Here is a 19,362-nt window from a genome sequence, read left to right as displayed (position 1 = left end):
GGCCTGCTAGGAGGCAAAGATGGGATCTCTGGGGCAAGCTGGCTAGCCAAATTAACACCATCTAGGTCCAACTGAGAGATCTTACCTAAAAATAAAAGGCAAAGAAGCTCATGCCTTTTAATTCCAGCACAGAGGAGACAGAGGCAAGCAGATCTCTGCAAATTCGAAGCCAGCCTGGCTATTACAGTGAATTCCAGGCCAGCCAGATAGTCCAAAGAAAGAAATATATGGTAGAATCAATTAAGGAGGATACTTAGCATCAACCTCAGACCCTCGTGTGCACGTGTAACACACATGCAAAAAACAACAACAAAAAAAACCCACAGATAGTAAGCCAGGCATTGTAGTGGCATTAATGGAGAATCACAGCACTCAGGAAACTGAGACGTTGGTCTGTGATGGTGTACACCTTTAATCCCAGCACTCAGGAGGCAAAGGCAGGTGGATTTCTGTGAGTTCAAGGCCAGTCTGGTCTATAGTGTGAGTTCCAGGACAGCCAGGGCTATTTTACAGAGAAACCCTGTCTCGGGGAAGGGTGTAAGGGAAGGATGCTGAGATATGAAGATCATGAATCCAGGGCCATTCTGAGCTACAAGTGAATGATGTCATTGTCTTCGTGGTATTTTTCAGAATTATCTAGAGTGAGATTTTATTGTTAAATTCATTTATTTATTTTATGTATGTGTGTGTATGCTGTGGTGGGCACACGGAGGTCCGAGAACAATTTAAAGGGGGTCTCTTCTACCGTGTGGGTTCTAGGGATCAAATTTAGGTCATCATCCTTGGTGGCCAATGTCTTTATCCACTGAGCCACCTTAATAGGTGGTTTTTATATCGGGTAATTAATTAATTCATTTTGGAGGGGATTCTAAATGAGTTTCATTCGTGGCTCAGGTTGTCCTGGACCTTTCTATGTAACCCGGACTGGCTTCAAAGTCTCATAGCAATCTTCCTGCTTCACCTCCCAAGTGCTGGGGCTCTAGGCGCAAACCACCAGACCCGGTGATTGTTTTCATAAAAGTAATGACTTCTGTAAAAGTTAAGAGCAAAGAACAGAGAATGGTAGGTGTGGGGCATGGTGCCCGTCACTGACCACTTCCTGTCTTCCCGTCCACCAGGCACTCACACGCAGGTGGTGCAGGTGAACGACTCCATGTATGGCTTCATCGGCACAGACGTGGTATTGCACTGTAGCTTTGCCAACCCACTGCCCAGTGTGAAGATTACCCAGGTCACATGGCAGAAGGCCACCAATGGCTCCAAGCAGAACATGGCCATCTACAACCCAACTATGGGCGTCTCCGTGTTGCCGCCCTATGAGAAGCGAGTGGAGTTCCTGCGACCCTCCTTCATTGATGGCACCATCCGCCTCTCCCGCCTGGAGCTGGAGGACGAGGGCATGTACATCTGTGAATTTGCTACCTTTCCTACAGGCAACCGCGAGAGCCAGCTCAATCTCACTGTGATGGGTAAGATGCCCTGGGCCTCTTTCCCTTGCCTGTCTAAAGGGGTTGACCATCCTTAGCATGTGTCCCAGTGGCCCCAGACACCCCTGTTGGGTTGGCATGTTCCCATAGCTCCAGGCATAGAGCCTCTCACTTGACTAGCCGGATTGTCCACAATTCCCAAGATTGGGGATGAGGCCTTAGCAATGGGCAGGGGCAGTATTTAGGTTGAAGCCTCCACTGCGGGACATTGTGTTGGAGACTAGGACACAGGCAGGTGCATAGGACACCGTAGTAAGGAAGGAAGCTGCTTGGCTTGATCATGCCAAGACTCTAGGAAATCTAAAAACAGGACTGTTCGTGCAGCAAGAAGGATTTACTGGCAGGAAGCACTTCCCAAGGGAAAGCACAGCTGAGAGGCAGGGGTGACGGGCAACTTCAACTGATGCCATGGTGTTGTGCCCACAGCCAAACCTACCAACTGGATCGAGGGCACCCATGCAGTGCTTCGAGCCAGGAAGGGACAGGATGACAAGGTCCTGGTGGCCACCTGCACCTCAGCCAACGGGAAGCCTCCCAGTGTGGTGTCCTGGGAAACGCGGCTAAAGGGCGAGGCAGAGTACCAGGAAATTCGGAACCCCAATGGCACAGTGACAGTCATCAGCCGTTACCGCTTGGTGCCCAGCCGGGAAGCCCACCGGCAGTCCCTGGCTTGCATCGTCAACCATCACCTGGACCGCTTCAGGGAGAGCCTCACGCTCAACGTGCAGTGTGAGCCAGGGCCGGCCCCTCCCACCCTCTGCTGTCTACCCTCCTCTTCTGTCCCCTAGTCTCTCCCCTCGATTTTCTCCTCCAAGATTCTGCAATTTCCTCATCCTCTCTTTCTGTCACTGCCCCCTCCTTCTAACCTTTCCCCTTGCTGCTTTTGCTCTGAGGTCTTGGAATGCCAACTTGCCTTTCCTTCCAGCTGCTCCTGGGTCCTCACTGTCTCCCTTCCTTAACTGTTCCCTCTATCCCTTCCCTGCCTGCTCCCTGACCTCACCCTCTTCCAACATCCTCCCTTGCCCCACAGATGAACCTGAGGTGACCATTGAGGGCTTTGATGGCAATTGGTACCTGCAGAGGACAGACGTGAAGCTTACATGCAAAGCAGATGCTAACCCTCCAGCCACCGAGTACCACTGGACCACGTGAGTGCTGTGGGCTGACCCATCCCCTGAAAATACCCTTTGCTGGACCTCACACCTCCAGGGAGTAGGGAGGATTAGAGCCTAGGCTCAGATTTTCCCATGGGGGTTGATTTAAGAGATCCCACGTACGCACACAGACTGTGTACACACCTCTGCATATGAGTGCTAGGGTTTGGGACTAATAATAATCATGCCAGCGGGGGTGTTCCTCCTGACCTGCTTCCCTTCACTCACTAATAAAGGATTTTGTCACTTTTCTTTGGTGAATCACCCCACCCCAGTGCCCATTATTTATTTTTTTCCAAGGTATCCCCTGGGAAGCTGGTGTTCTGGAACAACCCAGTCTTCCTTTGTTCCTAGTCTTTCTGTACAACAGCCCCAGGTTCTCTGGGTGGAGGCAGCAGTGGACGCCCGTGTCCCACTCTCCCATTCTTGACTTTACAGTCTGGTTCTTGACCTTCAGAGGGGAATCGATCCCCCGCTAGCCAACTTGAACATCTCAAACCACCATTCTTGCCAGAGACTAGGTGGGACTCAGGGTATGGGGGGAGCTAAGAAAGTTGACATGGATGGCCAGAAGTCAGCAGCTAAAAGTGAGTCTAAACCATTTCTAGGAAGTAGTGGACCCTGGCAGACCCTCCCTATCAGCCTGCACTTGTAGGCACAAAACTGCTTCTGAAGGAGAGGGTGGGCAGAACCTGCTTGCCCATCAGCCGTGTACCCAGAGCAGCTGTTGACTTTACTGAAGAACAGCTAACAAGGGAAGGATGAAGGTTTTCTGTACTTGGCAAACTCCTAGAATGTTCCCCACACGAAAACGTCTTGAGACATTTCCAGCAATGGCAAGATGATCAGTAGGAGTTCAGCCATGCCTGCTTCCGCATCCGAATAGCTTCTCCCAATGCTCTTGGCCTCAGTGGCCCCACCAAAGGAGAACTAGGATCAGGACCCAGGTGTCCCTGTTGTCAACCCAGGAGAAGCCGCAGGAGCAGTAGGACAAGCACTCTCCTGAAGCCTGCAGATCCAGCTGGCCTCTGCTCTGCTGCTTCCTAGCTGTGTGCCCTTGGCCTTGAATCTCAGGTTTCATCTGTTAATGGGGAAATGGTACCCACCTGCCTTGAATAGGTTTCAGTGGCATGATGCTCAGACATGAACTGCCAAGCATGGTGGCCCAAACCCTGTCATCCCAGCACCAGGGAGGCTCAGTCAGGAGTGCTGCAAGTTCAGAACTTACCTGGGCTACGTAACAAAACCCTGTCTCCAAACCTATGAATTCCTGAATAATAGAAAACTGAGATGCAAGACACTATTGTTGTTCCTATTTTCCCTCCATTCCAAACAGTCCCTAACACATGCACTCAGCAGAAGAGCGGTAGATGCCCGGGGGCTGATTCTTGGAGCTGAAGAGTCGTTCATAACCCTTCCCTGTGTCTCCCAATACCTACAGGCTGAATGGCTCTCTCCCCAAGGGTGTGGAGGCCCAGAACAGAACCCTCTTCTTCCGAGGACCCATCAACTACAGCCTGGCAGGAACCTACATCTGTGAGGCCACCAACCCCATTGGCACCCGCTCAGGGCAGGTGGAGGTCAATATCACAGGTATGAGTCTGCCTCCCCTCCCACTCCCCATCCTCCGGTTCCTCCAAAGCCGCAGCCGCCGCCCCTTTCATTGCACCCGTTAGGAAGTCTCTGTCTTTGTAAACCGCCCCCCCTTGCTTCTCTGCAGCTCAGGCCATGGTTCTTTCTTCACACTTTCCTCTCTGCCTTATGGGGAGGGGGTGTTATAGGGTGCAGTCAGAGTGACCTTCAGGGGGCCGGAAGTGCTGTTTCCAGCAATGGCTGAACGCTTGTACGAGGGAGTCCTGCTGCCTTGGTGGAACAGGTCTGCAGGTGGGCTCACATCCTCCAAGTTCTGCAGCTGGAGTTGAGGAAGCCTGCAGGGTTGCAGGGCGAGGCTCGCCTCCAGACAGACGGGAAAGTAGAGGCTAGAGTGAGCAAGCACCCTGAAGGCATTGGATACCGAATTGCTCTTTTCCCAGATCTTCCTCTGTCATTACAGGAGAGGTGAATCAGTCAGGGGAAATGAGGGCTGTGTTGCTCCACAGAGAGGCTTCACCTGGGATGTGACCTGAGTGAGCCTCGTCTGTAAAATGGGGGTAGTGTGACCTGCCTTGAAGAAAGGGCTGCTGTCCAATGACACATAATGCAGGTCACATAAGCTAGCACAACCCAGTCTGTCAGTAAGTGGCCAAGGCTCTGTTATTATTGTCACGACCTCCATCATTATCACTGTCATTAATAGGAGCATCAAAACAAATGCACCAAGGAGTAAATTGCCACCAAATTGCCACCAAACTTCAAAAGGGGGAGGTGTTTTCAGTATCAGACCTGAGCTGCTTGCAGAGTGAGAAAGTGACACAAAGAACCTTCAAAAAACAGGAAGGGGCATGGCACTGCCACCTAAGGAGACAGGATGTAACATGCACAGCGTGATCCTGGGCTTCCAGGAAACGAGGCAGTAACGTAGTCTAGCTAGACACAGGTTTGGGGGAGCCCTGAGGATATCATCTGTGAGTACATTCCAAACACATCTGCACAGAGAGCAGCTGGAGCTATCCAGGGACCACACTGGGCTGTCCTTGGGGCTGTCCTGTCACCTAGGAACAAGAGGCTGTGGTCACTTGCTATTTTCTTCAGCACCCTGCCCCTGACTCTGAGAATGCTTATAGGAGTAGAGGTGCCGGGGTTGGAGCCTGCTAACAGCCAAGGTCACCTGCCAGGACAGGGACAGACAGCAGAAGCGGACTGCACCACTCTTTCCCCCTTCTGGGACAAGTTGGAGACATATAGGGTCTGGAGCTCTGGCCCTGAGGCTGTGGAAATGCACAGCTGCCTTCTGTGAGGAGCCATCATACCATGTGTGATGAGCAGTGTTACCTGAGGGCCAGGGATGTGTCCATTTAAGGACTCTTCTTGGCTGTGTGACTTTGAATAAGTTCTTTACCTCTCTGAACCTCAGCTTCCTGATTTGTAATATGAAGGTAGTCCAACTTACATCCCATTGTCCATGTGATCATGGAGCGCTCCCTCCAACAGGACACCAAAGCCACCACAGCATCCCACTCTGCCACCCAAGAACTCTGGGGAGGGGGAAGCTGATTGGAAATTTGGTGGAAGTAAGGAACCCAGAAGCACCCTCTCATTGATGTTACTTCTCAGCATGAGAAAACTGACCAGAAACCCTGCTAGGGCAAGTATGCCCAGCCTCAGAATCACAGCCAGCAGGAGGGTGCATCCTCCCTTCTCCAAAAGCCCAGGAACAGAGGTGATGGTCTTGAGGAAGGGCTACTCCTTGGGGCTCAGATGTAGGAGCAGAGAGGAGGAGAAGGAAGAAGAGACTAGCCATGGGGAGGAAGCGGCCATGGGTACCTGGTACCTGCTGTGTGTCCCGTGATCAGGTCTATCTAGGCGGTGGTGTGTGCTCGCCTACACATAACATCTAGAGTGTGTTCGAGGATAGGTGGTCTAAAGCAACCCAGAGCTCTGGCTGGAAAAGGGTCATACCATGCCAGTTCTGTTATTAGTCAGGAGCCAAGAGACAAGAAAACATGGCACTCCTGGCTCTCCTGATGGGCTCAGGAGCTGTGTGGGTCAGCCCCACCGGGAGCAGCTTCCAGCCTTTTTGAAGGATTCAGCCAGATGTTTAAACCTTTCCAGTGATGTTGATTCTTTAAGTGACAGGTTACCTCATCGCCATTTTCCCCACATCAGCAAGTGGCCTCTGCAGTCTCTGGGGACCGCCCTCAAGGAGCATAGCGGGGCCCCGTGTTCCCAGCCCCACTGCTCTGAAGGCAATGCATGAGTGAGAGGGATAAGTGGGAATTTAATATTTCATTCTGACTGTCCTTTTAGGTAATAGCTTTGCCCTGTGCACATCTGGAGAGTGGAACAAAGAGCAGTTGGGGTGGGGTAGGCAGGGGGCACACGTGGAAGGGGGGATGGAAGGAGGACGGCCCATGATGAAGCAGCATAGCAGGGCTATGTTCAGATTGCTGCATGGTGGCACTAGGACTAGTCAGTCACTGTCACAGTGAACGACCCCTCGTGTGACATAGTCCCAAGCTGGTTATGGGATAAGAAAGCTGTAGAAGCAACCTAGCGGAATTTGTGGATGCATTTAACAGTGTCTGGCCACTCAAAGAAGCCCATGTCCAAGGCCTTGTACTGAGAAGCAGTTTCAAAGTGCTGGGTAAGGGATCCCACCACAGTAGCTAGAGGACCTACCTTCTTCCACGAGGGCTAACACTAAATGGTGGGGAGGGGTCCAGGATATGGCCTTGACCAAATAGGATATAGCTTTCCTCCCTAAGGATGTTAGTGGCAGATTGGCCTATTGCCACTCCCAAGAGCGGGGCAGCGAAGCTACTCAAGCTTCGTGTGTCTGTCCCAACTCTTACTCTCGGTGAAGTTTGGGCTCGTCCCTTGGGCATGCCAGTTAGGCCAGTTCTTTGGACCAAGGATGGTGGGCCTTCACAGGGAGTGTCTCTGCAAGTGTGCGTGCCCAGGCATGAGTGTGGGTGTGTTCCTCTGTAAGCATGTGTAAGCCAGTGTGAGCAGGCAAACCACTGTCTGCCTGCTGAGTGTGCAAATGGAAGCCTGGGGCTGTGCTGAGGGCAAATATGCCTGTCTCCAAGCCAGCAAATGGCACGTGTTTGGGAGTTGAGGATGCAGCTGAGTCCCTATCTCTGGGAGTTCCTCTTCCAACTTGCAGGAGCCCTGGCAGACAACGGAGGAACTACACAGCTGCTTCAGCTGCAGGAAGACAACAGGGTTTCTCAGGGTAGGACCCCAGGCCTTCCCATTCTCCCTGTGGCTGATCTCATTGCATGCTGGGAAGTGTAGTTCTCACAACTTCCTGGCCTGATCTGTTGTAGGTCATTTCCTGCCAGCTAAAACATTCATCATTGGTTGTGGAAGCAAGCCTAGACATTTTCTTTGAACCTAGAGCTTAGTTCCAGACTATAAACCCTAACTCCAGTTCACCTCCAATCAACCCAAAGCCCCCCCCCACACACACACACACTAGGTCACCCATCTTAGTCTGGGAACTACTGACCCGGAACGAGAAGTCCCCCTGCTCTGAGGTCCAGTCCGTCTCAGAGCCTGCAATCCTTCAGAAGCAGGGCCAGGTGGGCCACTTTGTAAGAGGATGTGAGAGGGGCCAGCTGGGCCCCCAGCAACAAGAGCAAATGACCCCAGTGCCCGGTTCTTCCCTCTACCCAGCTGTGGCCCTTATGGTTCTGCTTCTGACATAGAGACAGATATTGCTGGGTGTGACAAATGGAGAGGTGGAGGAGAGGGGCAGGGTGTCTTTTTCCCCTGCTGGCACATGAATTAGCCATCCCTTTCTCCCACCTCACTCATTTGATGTGTTTATTTTGGCCGCGTAGCCATTCCTCTGTTCTACACAGACACTAAAGTAGTCAGAATAACGTGGATTCCCTTCGGTCACAAAAGGGCCCATAGGAACAGTAAACCTCCTTAAAGCTTACGGAAAATAAAGTAGAGGACCTGGACGGAGGAGCTCAGAGGTAGAGAACCAAGTATAACCAATCCCTAAGACACTGCTCTCCTCCTACCCCGACTCCTATGAAATGAGGTCCCCAGTGTGTCCCAGGCCCACGTTCTCTGTGGACTGAACGCTTTCCGCCGCCTGCAGTGAGCCTCACTTTTAAGGCAGAGCCATGGCATGAGAGAATATGTTCTTTAACCTAACAGAGATTTCATTGTCATGTGTTCTAGGCATTTGGAATAAATCAGTGAGCAAAACAGATCAGACTCCATCTTTGTGAAGTTTATGGGGTCCTGAGGGTGATATAGGGAAAAGAAAGGTCACTGTGCAGAAGATGGGGGACTTGTACGTTGCATTTTTAAAGATGGTGGGTGGGGAAAGTTTTCATGAGTAGGTGATGTTCAAGCCAAGCCCTGAAGCAGGTGATGGCAAGAAGCTCCAGTCCATGGCAAAAAGCCCTCAGCCTGCAGGAAAGCAGAACAAGATGGTATCAGAGGTAGAACAGGGCACAGGTCATGGAGAACTCTGTGACTTTGGGCATTCTTTGAGGGGAAAACAGTCATTAGGGGCTCTGGGCAGGGTAGTGGTGGGATGTGACTTGTACATTGATGGGATCTCGCTGGCTGCTGTATCAGATATAGTCCTTCTAAGCCAAGGGTGGAAGCAGTTAGGTGTCGATAGCCATAAATCGTCCAGGTGAGAGATGGCGGTGTCTTGGATGAGGGTGGTTGGGATGGAATGGCGAGAACTGGCTAGATTCTAGATTTACTTCAAAATATAATTTACAGAGTAGTTTGGGGCACCGACCATTCTCATCAGACAGATGATACAGCAAACCCTGTCATTCTGTGATTAGTGGGGTCAGGAAATCCAATCTAGCTGAGTTAAATGTAAGAGCATGGTATTTTTCATTGGTTCTTTGCTGGGAAAGCAGGAAAGTAACCATGGTAGAACTTCTGTTATGCACAGCGGTCATGCTGCAGTGAGTCAGCCCCACAGGATGAGCGGCTCCTTCCCTCGGCCCTTCTCTTATCCCAACTGAAAGGGGAATCAGAACCAACTGTGGCTAATCCTAATTTGCATTTATTAGTGATGAATTTTTAATTAATAAATTGGAATCTGAAATGGTTTAAAATAGAGTAAAGGGTGGTATGAGCCAAAGCTTGTTTGTGAATAAGGACTCACTTGAAGCTGGGTCTGTAATCCCAGCTACTTAGGGAGCTGAAGCCAGAGGATCACAGGTTCAAGGCCAGCCTGGGAAACTTAGTGAGATTCTATCTCAAAATGTGAAGTAAAAGAGAACTAAGAATATAGCCTGGTGGTCGAGTATTTGCCTGGCTTTGTGCTGGGCTCTATGTTAAATCCTTAGTCTCTCACACACACACACAACCCACTTAGATAGCAAGCATAATGTGTTAATCATCTTTTCGTTACTGTCACAAAACACCTGAGATAATGAATTTAAAAGGAGGAAAAGTTTGTACTCCTTTGATTCCAGCACTCCGGGAGGCAGAGGCAGGCAGATCTCTGTGCGGTCTAAGCCAGGACCACATAGTGAGACGGCAGATCTCTGTGCGTTCTAAGCCAGGACCACATAGTGAGACGCTTGTTTTAGTCGGGGTGGGGTGTGTGTGTGGTGGCAGTGAATTAATTCTAGCATACAGTTTCAAAAGTTGTAGCCCATGGTTGTTTGACCTAGGCTTTAGGGCCTATGATGAGACAGAGCATGGAAAGACTGTGAGGTGGAGTAACTCATTCATTCTGTGGAAACCAGCAGGCAAGGGTCATCCCCAATGATCGGAATTCTTTCCAGTAGGCTCTAATGATACCACCACCTCCCAGCAGTGTCATGAACTAGCAACCAAGCCTTTAGTATCCAGGCCTTTGCTGAGGACAGTCATGAAGGTGTGTGATAGAGGCCAGGTTCTAAGGCCCAGCAAGCAATGCGCAGTTGCTGCCAGTCATTGGGATAGAGAGTGCCCGTGACTACACAGTGGAAATGAATCTGCTCACTCTGAGTGGGACAGCTAAAAGGGTAGAGACCCAGTGAAGGTGAGAGGCCCGAGAATCTTCTACAAACAGCCAAAGCCAGAGAGGAACACTGGCATAATAAAGGGAAGAGTCAGAGTGGACAGATGCTGGTGGCACTGGGAGCCCAGTGGAGGACCGGTGGATGGAGAGGATGAGAAAGGGGGACAGACAACCTGGTTGGAGCAGTGGGATTTGCGTTGGTGATTCCAGAAGTTTCTCAACTCTATAACCCTAAATGTTAGTTCCCTGTCCTATTTGCAGGAAGATAGGGTCAAGCTCCAGGAAGCTGGGAATTACTCCATCCTGCATCTCTCTCAAAGTCCAGCAGGGTGTGGGAGAAGGCGAAGGGCCCCCGTGTGTCGTCTAAGCCAATGGTTCTCAGAGTGTTTATCCTACTGGTTTTTGCTGAGCTCTGAGTCAATGGCTCAGGGTCTCATGGGGTACAGTTTGGGAATTGTATCCCAGAAACCTTCAGAGATACAGTTCTGCAGCTGAGTGAGAGCTGTGTACTTGAAGTGGCTTGGCACACCAGGAGGATCACAGTTAAGTCATGAAACGGAGATGAGCTCTGTCGTGAGCAAAGACAGCGGGGGACAGAGGTCCAAAGACAAAGCCTCCATAGGAGAGCTGGAGAAAGCCCAAGAGGGAAAGCCAAGGACCCAGGGAGTCTCGACGCAGCAAGCTAGGGGCACAGTTCAGAAGTTCTTTATGGACACCTCGCTTACTATCTTGGCTTCTCTGAGACCAAACCATCCTTCCAGACAGGGCAAAGTCCAGCCTCCAAGAAGCCTTTTCTGAGTGTGTGCCACGGCATTCTCTTTCTCCTACACTCCTGAGCTCTTTAAGGCCAGCTCCCTATTGCCTGCTTGCTGCTGAGACTCCAAGCATATCAATTTGGTTCCATAGCAATGCCATGACTAGAGAGAAAGATATTTGGGGTATATTTGCTAGCTGAATAAGGAAAGAGACAGGTAAGGGTGGGCCAGGAGTGGTGGTAGCCTGTGGCCTCAACATTCAGGAAGCCGAGACAGGAAGATCTCAAGTTCAAAGCCAGCCTGCCCGAGTGAAGCCTTGTTCCAAACCAGCCAAGCAAAGAAAGACATGGAGGTGGATGCAGAGGATCCAGTCTGAGAACTGAAGGAGGATGCAGGCTGACAGTACAGATGTGTAAGGTGCTTCCTTTCTAAGGGCAGTGAGCAGATGGGACCCAGGAAACCAAGAGGAACTTGAGACTGCTCCCAGAGACTGTTGCAGGGATAGGCAGTCGAGACAGATATCAGTAAACATGTAAAGACCATCTCCTCTGTGACCTACACTGAGGACACACTGGTGACAAACGGGGAACCCAGTCCCCCAGGCTTGTGCTTCTCTCCACCAGCTCCAGGCTCAGGAGCATCTGGGTGGCCACAACTCAGCCATGTGATCTCAGGCAAATGTTTCCCCCCCTTTGGGGCCCCCGTGAGCCACGGGAAAGCCTTTCCCCCATTCTGAACCTCCGCCCTGCTCCTGCCTGCTAGCCAACAGCACCCCACACACTCACATGGGACCCATGGGAGGAGTAGGATTCCGATGAAGTGAGTGATGCTGAATTAGGGAGTGAGCCAGCTGCAGCGGGCTCCCAGGAACAGACACATGGGTCCAGACAGGCATGCTACCTTGGCCTTGGCCCTCCTGGGCCAGGCTGGAGAGAGGACTGGACAGCGGCTTGCCCTGAGTCTACACCCCAGCTCCTTACCAAGGCCAGTCATGGTCTCCAGTGCCACCCTGTGGTCGTGCTGGGAACCGTCTCCCTGTGTCTTGCCCTGGGACCTCTTGGCCTCTGGCCTGGTGTGGCCTGACTTAGCCTTCTCCCATCCATTCCAGGCCTGGAAGACAAAGGAGAAAAAGAGATCATAGGGTTGTCAGAAAAAGTCACCCACCTCACTGTCTCTTCCTTCCAAACTCTTTTAGTCTTTTCCCCGCCTTTATTATCTTTTTATTTCTACTCTGCCACATTATTGACCTTTCTTTTCCTTTTCTTTCTTTTTCTATTTTTCCTTTTTCTTTCTTTTTTTTATTTTTGGAGATAGTTTTATTCTATAGCCCAAACTGGCCTTGAACTTATAGCAGTCCCCCTGCCTTAGTTTCTCAGATCCTGAAATTATAGGTATGCGTGATTATGCCTGGATCAGTCTATCCTCATTATCTGCATATCTTTATGCACACATGTGTTGTGCTTGGCACGGCCTGCGAGCCATTAAACATGCTCGTACATGTGTATGTTCCTGGTCTGTACTACACATGTGGGCCTCCACAGCCCCGTTCTGCCTGTCCTTACTTTGTGCTTGCCATCTGTCCCGTTGGTGTCTCAACCCCAATCTGGCAATCCCAACAGATCTCCACCGTGCTCTGCATGGCAGGGCCACTACCAAGAGTCACAACCCTGGTCTGTAGCACACTGGCAGGTGACTGGCACTTATAGGGTATCTATTGAGCCAAAAGTTAGAAACCCATTTTCTGTATGTCCAGAAGGCAAAAGAAACCGGTCCTGGAATACCTACTAGACTCCTGGTGTTGGGACAATGATGTCTACCTGTCAGGCAAAGGGACACTGGTGGCATGTGCACAGGGTTTATTTTTAAAAACAACCAAAAAAAAGCAGCAATACTATATCTCATTAGCTAAGTGGCCTCGGGTAAGTTAACCTCCCTAACTGTCTCCTGCACTGAATAGAAACGAATAGCAGAGCACCCTTGGAGGGCGGTGGCGGTGAGGGACACAGTTGGGTACCTGCAGATGAACCCCTGCACCATGGAGGGATGGAACGGGACTGGCACTACCTCCAGGGATGGTCAGGATGGAAGGCTGCGTTCTCTGGGTGCTTTAGCTGCCTCTCTCCTCTCGCCTGCCTTATTCTAGCGCTCAGTGCTGCAGCTGACATGACCTCAAGGAGGTGGGGTGCTAGAAACCTCTGGAACCAGGACTGCTCAAACACGGGGTGTGGACATCCTGTCCTGGGCCTTTCCCTCCCCTGCTTCCCTGCACCCCCTACTGACTTCCGAAGAGCAGACACTGACTCTGTCCCCTCCATCTCTTTTCCTCACCCAGAGTTCCCCTACACCCCGTCTCCTGAACATGGGCGGCGTTCGGGGCAGGTGCCCACAGCCATCATCGGGGGCGTGGCTGGGAGTGTCCTGCTGGTGCTGATTGTGGTTGGAGGGATCATAGTGGCCCTGCGCCGGCGCCGGCACACCTTCAAGGGCGACTACAGCACCAAGAAGCATGTATATGGCAATGGCTACAGCAAGGCAGGGATCCCCCAGCATCACCCGCCCATGGCACAGAACCTGCAGTACCCTGATGACTCAGATGACGAAAAGAAGGCCGGCCCACTGGGCGGGAGCAGCTATGAGGAGGAAGAAGAGGAGGAGGGCGGTGGAGGGGGCGAACGCAAGGTGGGCGGACCCCACCCCAAATATGACGAGGACGCCAAACGGCCCTACTTCACTGTGGATGAAGCGGAGGCCCGTCAGGACGGCTATGGGGACCGGACTCTGGGCTACCAGTATGACCCTGAACAACTGGACTTGGCTGAGAACATGGTTTCTCAGAACGATGGGTCTTTCATTTCCAAGAAGGAGTGGTATGTGTAGCCCTACCTTCCGGAGCCTCTGTCTGTGCCCACTTCTCCCTGGCTCCTACCCGCACGCCCCCTGCCCACCCTCACAGTCCACTGCCCCAGGAGCTCAACAAAGACTTGACCAGCTGCCCTAAACCAGCCCCAAACTCCTGGGGAGCCAGGGGAGCTCAGGGCAGACCCCACTTGGCTTCGTTTTTTTATTTCCGCCCTTTCCCACCCTTCCCCGCGGTGTTGTGTTCGACTGTGACTTTGGTGTTGCTGTATCTTTCCTTTAAGGACCCCATCCACTGCCCTCTGTGTTGGGAGCCCTGTTCTTGTCTTGTGTACTTGGGCGTCCCTCCAGGGTTTGGGGAGCCAGTCCTCTCCCACCCCCCAACACTGGAATTTGTTTGTGTTCGCTTCATTGGGGAGGGAGGGCAGAGGGGGCTTCAAGATGAAGAGCACCCTCACCTCACCCCGTATGCTGCTCCTTTGCCCAATGTCCCCCCACTCTAAACTGGTGATGCAGCCAGGGCACCTAAAAGGTTATAGGGGAGTTCTCTGTGGTATCCAGGGGAGTCTTGTCTGTGAAATGATGGAGCTGGGGTTCCTACTGGGGTCCTGGGCACTGTGTTTTCCTGGTAAGAGTGGCTTTATGCTTTCTCTGTTCTGCTGGCCTACAAAATGAGGTTGGCCTAGCTGTCATATACTGCTTTCCTTTACTCCCAGGCTGTTCTCTACAGAGTGGGTGACCCCAGCTGGACTCTACCCACAGTCCCTGTATGCCTCCTCCAACACATGCACACACACCACTGGGTCTCCCCCGGTGCTCTCACGCCCTGCCCAGGCTAAACACTGCCCCAGGCCCCACCCTCCTCTGCTCAGGGAGGGATCAGCCCACAGAAGCATCCAGAGACAGAGAGGATGAACCACCCAGCTGCTACCGCTCTAAGATTTCAGTGTAGCTCCAACCTTTCCAACGGTGTGCACGTTTCTCGGATTTCTCTTTATCTGTCAAGTTCTAGCAACACTTGACTCTTCTGGGAAGTCGGGGCTGGAATCTCAGGAAGGAATTTGAGGCAAAGAAGTATTTATATGGCGAGGGCGTCCTCATGGAAGCTCCGTAAACACAATCTGGGGGTAGACTGCAGAGGACTGCTAACGTCTCATACAGGAAGGAGCATAGATGTCACAGGTCTCAAGGAAAGTGCAGGAGCACCCAGGAACCTGCTGCTTGTCCACAGTTTCTACCAGTGCCATTCTGAGGTGAGGTGGACGACGAAGGGCCCTCCCTTGAGTGCATGGAGAAAGGCCCTCCCAGCTCACTGTCCCCAAGCTCAAAGTGCCTCAGTTTCTCCATCTGTGCCCCAAATTCCCCACATTCTAAATGGGCATGCCTATGCCCTGGGGTAGGCAAAGTGGGCTGCGAGAGCCCTACGTCCTGCCTGCTGGGGTCCCAACTCACTCGGCCCAAGGTGACACTCTGAGGGATAGCAGGTGTTGGGGAGAGGGAGGCAGAGCACTCTGTGCCCCAAGGGCACTGACCCACCCTGCCATAGGCTTCCTAAGGGAGCCCCAGCCCTCGCCCCATCCCCCCCTCCCTGGTGCTGCTATTGAATTCCCAGTCGAAGCGCCATCTCTGGCACCCCTCAGCCCACCAGCTGGGGCCATTTCGCCAGGCCTTCACTGCCCTAGTCCCAGCCCAGGCCGCCCAGTAGCCACGTAGCAGAAGTCTGAAGCCATGCCAGCCCTGTGGCGGCTCTCCCCTCTTGGCATTGGGGACACTGGATAGGGCGGAGTTCAGGAAAGAAACTTCTAGGGCCTTTCTAGCCACAGGGCAGAGGAAGATGGAGGAGCTGGGCTGCTTCTTCCAGCAGTATTAGTGACCCTCCCATGTCACAGCACCTCTCTCCTCCTCATGCCAATTCTAGCCCCTCTGCTTGGTCCCCTTACTCCCAAGGCAGGAGGCATTTCTGAAAAGACTCACCCTCCTGCACCTCTCAAACCTTCCACTGTCACCCCTTATTTCTAATTTTATGATGGACTGAGGAGGCCCTGGGCCCGGACAAAGCACCTAAGCTCCCCATAAGACACCTGCACGCCTTTCCCCCAAGCAAAGCACAATTTACGGGGTCTCTGCAGCAGGATCCAGGATCCCAGCTGTGATGCTGCTCCCAGGCATTTGCTACCTGGGTTAAGAGAGGAAATGAGGCCGGCATCAGTCTCTGGGCCTAAGGAGCAGGGGCTTTCTTGGCGCTGTGTTTGTTGCGGGACAGTGGCGACATCCAGCTGACCGCGGAAGGCCCAGTGCAGCAGAGCAGAGGGCGTTCCGCTTCACCTTCATGGCCCCAACCCAAGCTGAGCATCTGCCTTGCTGCACAGAGAATAAACTTGGTGTGTTAACTGTGCCAAGGCCTCTCCAGTTGTCATCTCTCATCGCCCTCCCTCTGCTGCCCCTGGACTCCTGTTTCCCTGCAGATTTTGATATTCTGAGTCTCATTTACCGGAAGGCCCTGAAAAGAACAGCAGCACACATCAGTGAACACATGCCCAGCACACTGGCGCTCACCTTTCACAGACCAAGCACAGGCGCGTGTGTGCACAAGTACCCACATGAGGAACGAGAAGCCCTTAGGAATGCTCAGGCCCGAGACAGTGGACGGGGACCCAGCCCTGGGAAGGTGCCCTCTGTGCCCCAGTCACTGGTGCAATAACTTTTCTGCTACCCTTGAGGTGGGAGAATCAGGACTCATGTCAGGTGGGTGGGGCCGCCCTGAGCCCAGCAGACACCGCATTCCCTTTACTGGGAGGAGGGGGGTGCTCCCAGGCCTCTGGGGGTCCAGGTAGAGACTTCCCCAAGCCTGACTGCCAACTGAAACACCCTCTCCTGGTGAGGGCAGGTGGCTCAAGCTGGCCTGGGCCAGAGGCACCCAGAGGTGAGGAATCCAGTCTCGCCGATGCTGCTTTTTGACCCTGGCTGTGAGGAACGGGCTTGGGGTGGGGGGGTGAGTTTTGTTTTTGTGTTAACCAATGGAAACAAAATCCAGGAGAAGCTGCCACCCTTACCGCCAAGTGTGGCCAGCTTCCTTTGCTTCAATTTCTTTGTCACCATTTTCCTCTTTGGTCCTGGGGGACAGCCCAGCAGATTCTCCGGTTTCTGACCTGGGGAGGGGGGGTGTCCCACCCCCTTTTACTTGTATTAAAAAAAAAAGATGGGTTGAAAATGTACTGAGAAAAAAATGTACTTTTTTATAAATAAAGTGTTTAAAAACAAGTCCATTTGCATCCTGTCACTGAAAGTAGGGTTTGGGCAAAGCTAGAGAAGACAGCCGAACCGCAGAGAGGATGCAGGAACACTGTAGATAAACAGAACAACTGGTCCTATGACAGGGACTCATTGAGGTGCCCTATCAGCCACCTTGCCGGCATCTCTGGTTGAGCACCGGTAGGCTGCAATGGCACCATCTTGCAGTGAGGAGATGTGAGCTGGGTATAGCAGTAGGGCACAGGGGGATGGTTGGCGTCTGCTGGGCAGGGTGGGGGTCAGGAAAGGGATGACAGAAGGACACAGCTGAGGACCGCGTGCTCTGGCTCGAGCCACTGTTCCAGAGCTCTTGCCTCAGTCACCACCCCTCTCCCGGGCTGGTCTCCTCTTGCCCACTTCCTTCGAATGCTGTTCCTCCCTGCCGGGTCCCCTGTGGCTCTGAGGAGAAGAAAACATGCAATGGAGCACCTGCTGTGTTAGACAGATCCCCAGAGATGGGGGCGGGGTGACTCTATACTTCCCTCTTCTATTCTGAGGATGTAGTGCCGCCCTGTCCCCCAAGAACTCTCCCTGATCCCAGCCTTAACCCTTCCCTCTCAGGGGGCTGGTTGGGGGAGAAGAGAATGTTCCTCCATTCTCTTCTCCTCCCTATGCCAGCAACATCTGCTTCCCATCTCCTGGGCTGGAATGCAGGACAAATCGACCCTGAGGGTGGGAGGACAGGGGGCTTCAAGGACTGCCCCCTCCTATTCACCCCTGGTGGCATCTCTTTTTACCGAGATCTATCCCATAGAGCCTCGGGCTCTAGAGGGGGCAGGGACCATAGAAGCCAAGACAGCTGCTTAGCAAGTCCTCAGGTCCACGTGGGAACAAGGCCACCTCCTCCACACCTAAGATTAGATCCCCTAAGAAAGGCAGAATCCAGCGTGGAAGAGGAGCCCGCAGCTGTTGGCAGCTGGCTGAATCCCTCTCTGGAAGGCTAAACCAAGGCACCCAGGACAGACAGAGCTGTGTTTAGATGTTGATACTCGAATGAGATGCAAATTGGTTGTCTAAGCGGTTATTTCCTCAGTTTTTCAGGCTGTCTGTTTAAGTTAATTTTTAATTTGTGCGAGCAATAAATGCTTAATTACATTATTAATATATTAGAAGAGAGCAGTGGACAGACATCCTAATTGGCATTTAACTAGAGCGTTCCGGCAAATTAGCCAAGACTTTCTCCAGCTTCGAGGAAGGAGGGCAAGCCAATTAGTCTCAGGCACAGCCTCTGTGGGCGGAGCTTTGTGCTGGAGAAGCCAGACCCACACTTTCCCTAGGCCTGAGGCTGGATACCCAACTTTGAGGATACTAGCTAGTATCCGCACTCACTTCCTAGTTGAGTTAGGCTTAGGAGAAAATTCCTGCTACTTAGGCCATGGCTCCTCCTTTTGTCCAAACCCAAAATCCTTGGCCAGAGTAGGGAACCCAAGGCTGGGTAGCCTAAAACAGTCCCTGCCCAAGTAGGGCTGTCTGCCTCCTGCATGCCACCATTGCCTACTCCCAGCTGGTACCCTGTTCTCTAGAAACCATTCTCCGAGCAAATCTCTCACTGCAGGTGACTAAGAGAATAAACTTGATGTTCAGGAGTCATGTATTTGGTCGCATGTTCTTTCACCTAGGTCACAGATTCTTTTTAAATGTTTATTTATTATATATTCAATATTCTGTCTGCATGTATGCCTGAAGGCCAGAAGAGGGCACCAGACCTTATTACAGATGGTTGTGAGCCACCATGTGGTTGCTGGGAATTGAACTCAAGACCTTTGGAAGAGCAGGCAACACTCTTAATCACTGAGCCATCTCTCCAGCCCCCCTAGGTCACAGTTTGGGTCACTGGAGGCCAGACCACTCTGCTAGTCTGTGATTATGGCCGCTCCAAGAATTCAGGATAGCAAGGACGCTAGATTCCGAATGAGACATTGGCCTCCTGACCAAGAGCTCTAGCAGGGCAGAGCTGTAGCAGCGCAGGGTGAGTATTGCTAGCTTTGTCTGAAAGGGGGTAACACGACCTCTGCCTTGACCTTGAAGAATACACAGGGGTCCTGCAGATATTGGGGTCACAAGTATTCCGGGCAGACATCAGACATTATTTGTCCCAAAGTGATCATGCCAGTCCAAACCCCTGACTCTGTATGCGGAGATCTGAAGTCTAAAGTGGAAGCTAGGAACCCAGCCGCACCCCTGTAAATGTATTCTGAGCTTGTTCATGCTGAGCAGGGCCA

General features: G+C 52.2%; 1 protein-coding gene across 1 annotated transcript in view; it reads left to right on the top strand.

Annotated features, from left to right (window-relative positions):
- The window catches only part of LOC142846180 (nectin-1), a 62,339-nt gene extending 45,236 nt beyond the window's left edge, over nt 1-17,103 (top strand). Inside the window, exons 2-6 of the mRNA XM_075966257.1 lie at nt 1,119-1,469; nt 1,914-2,216; nt 2,518-2,635; nt 4,083-4,234; nt 13,326-17,103. Of these exons, the coding sequence (XP_075822372.1) occupies nt 1,119-1,469; nt 1,914-2,216; nt 2,518-2,635; nt 4,083-4,234; nt 13,326-13,870 (1,469 nt within the window). The 3' untranslated portion in view covers nt 13,871-17,103. The remainder of the gene's footprint in view (nt 1-1,118; nt 1,470-1,913; nt 2,217-2,517; nt 2,636-4,082; nt 4,235-13,325) is intronic.
- The last annotated feature ends 2,259 nt before the right edge of the window (nt 17,104-19,362 follow it).

Source organism: Microtus pennsylvanicus, chromosome 3, assembly GCF_037038515.1.
Source record: "Microtus pennsylvanicus isolate mMicPen1 chromosome 3, mMicPen1.hap1, whole genome shotgun sequence".
Lineage (NCBI taxonomy): Eukaryota > Metazoa > Chordata > Mammalia > Rodentia > Cricetidae > Microtus > Microtus pennsylvanicus.
Note: the sequence above shows the minus strand (reverse complement) of the source record. Positions and strands in the feature narration are given on the sequence as shown.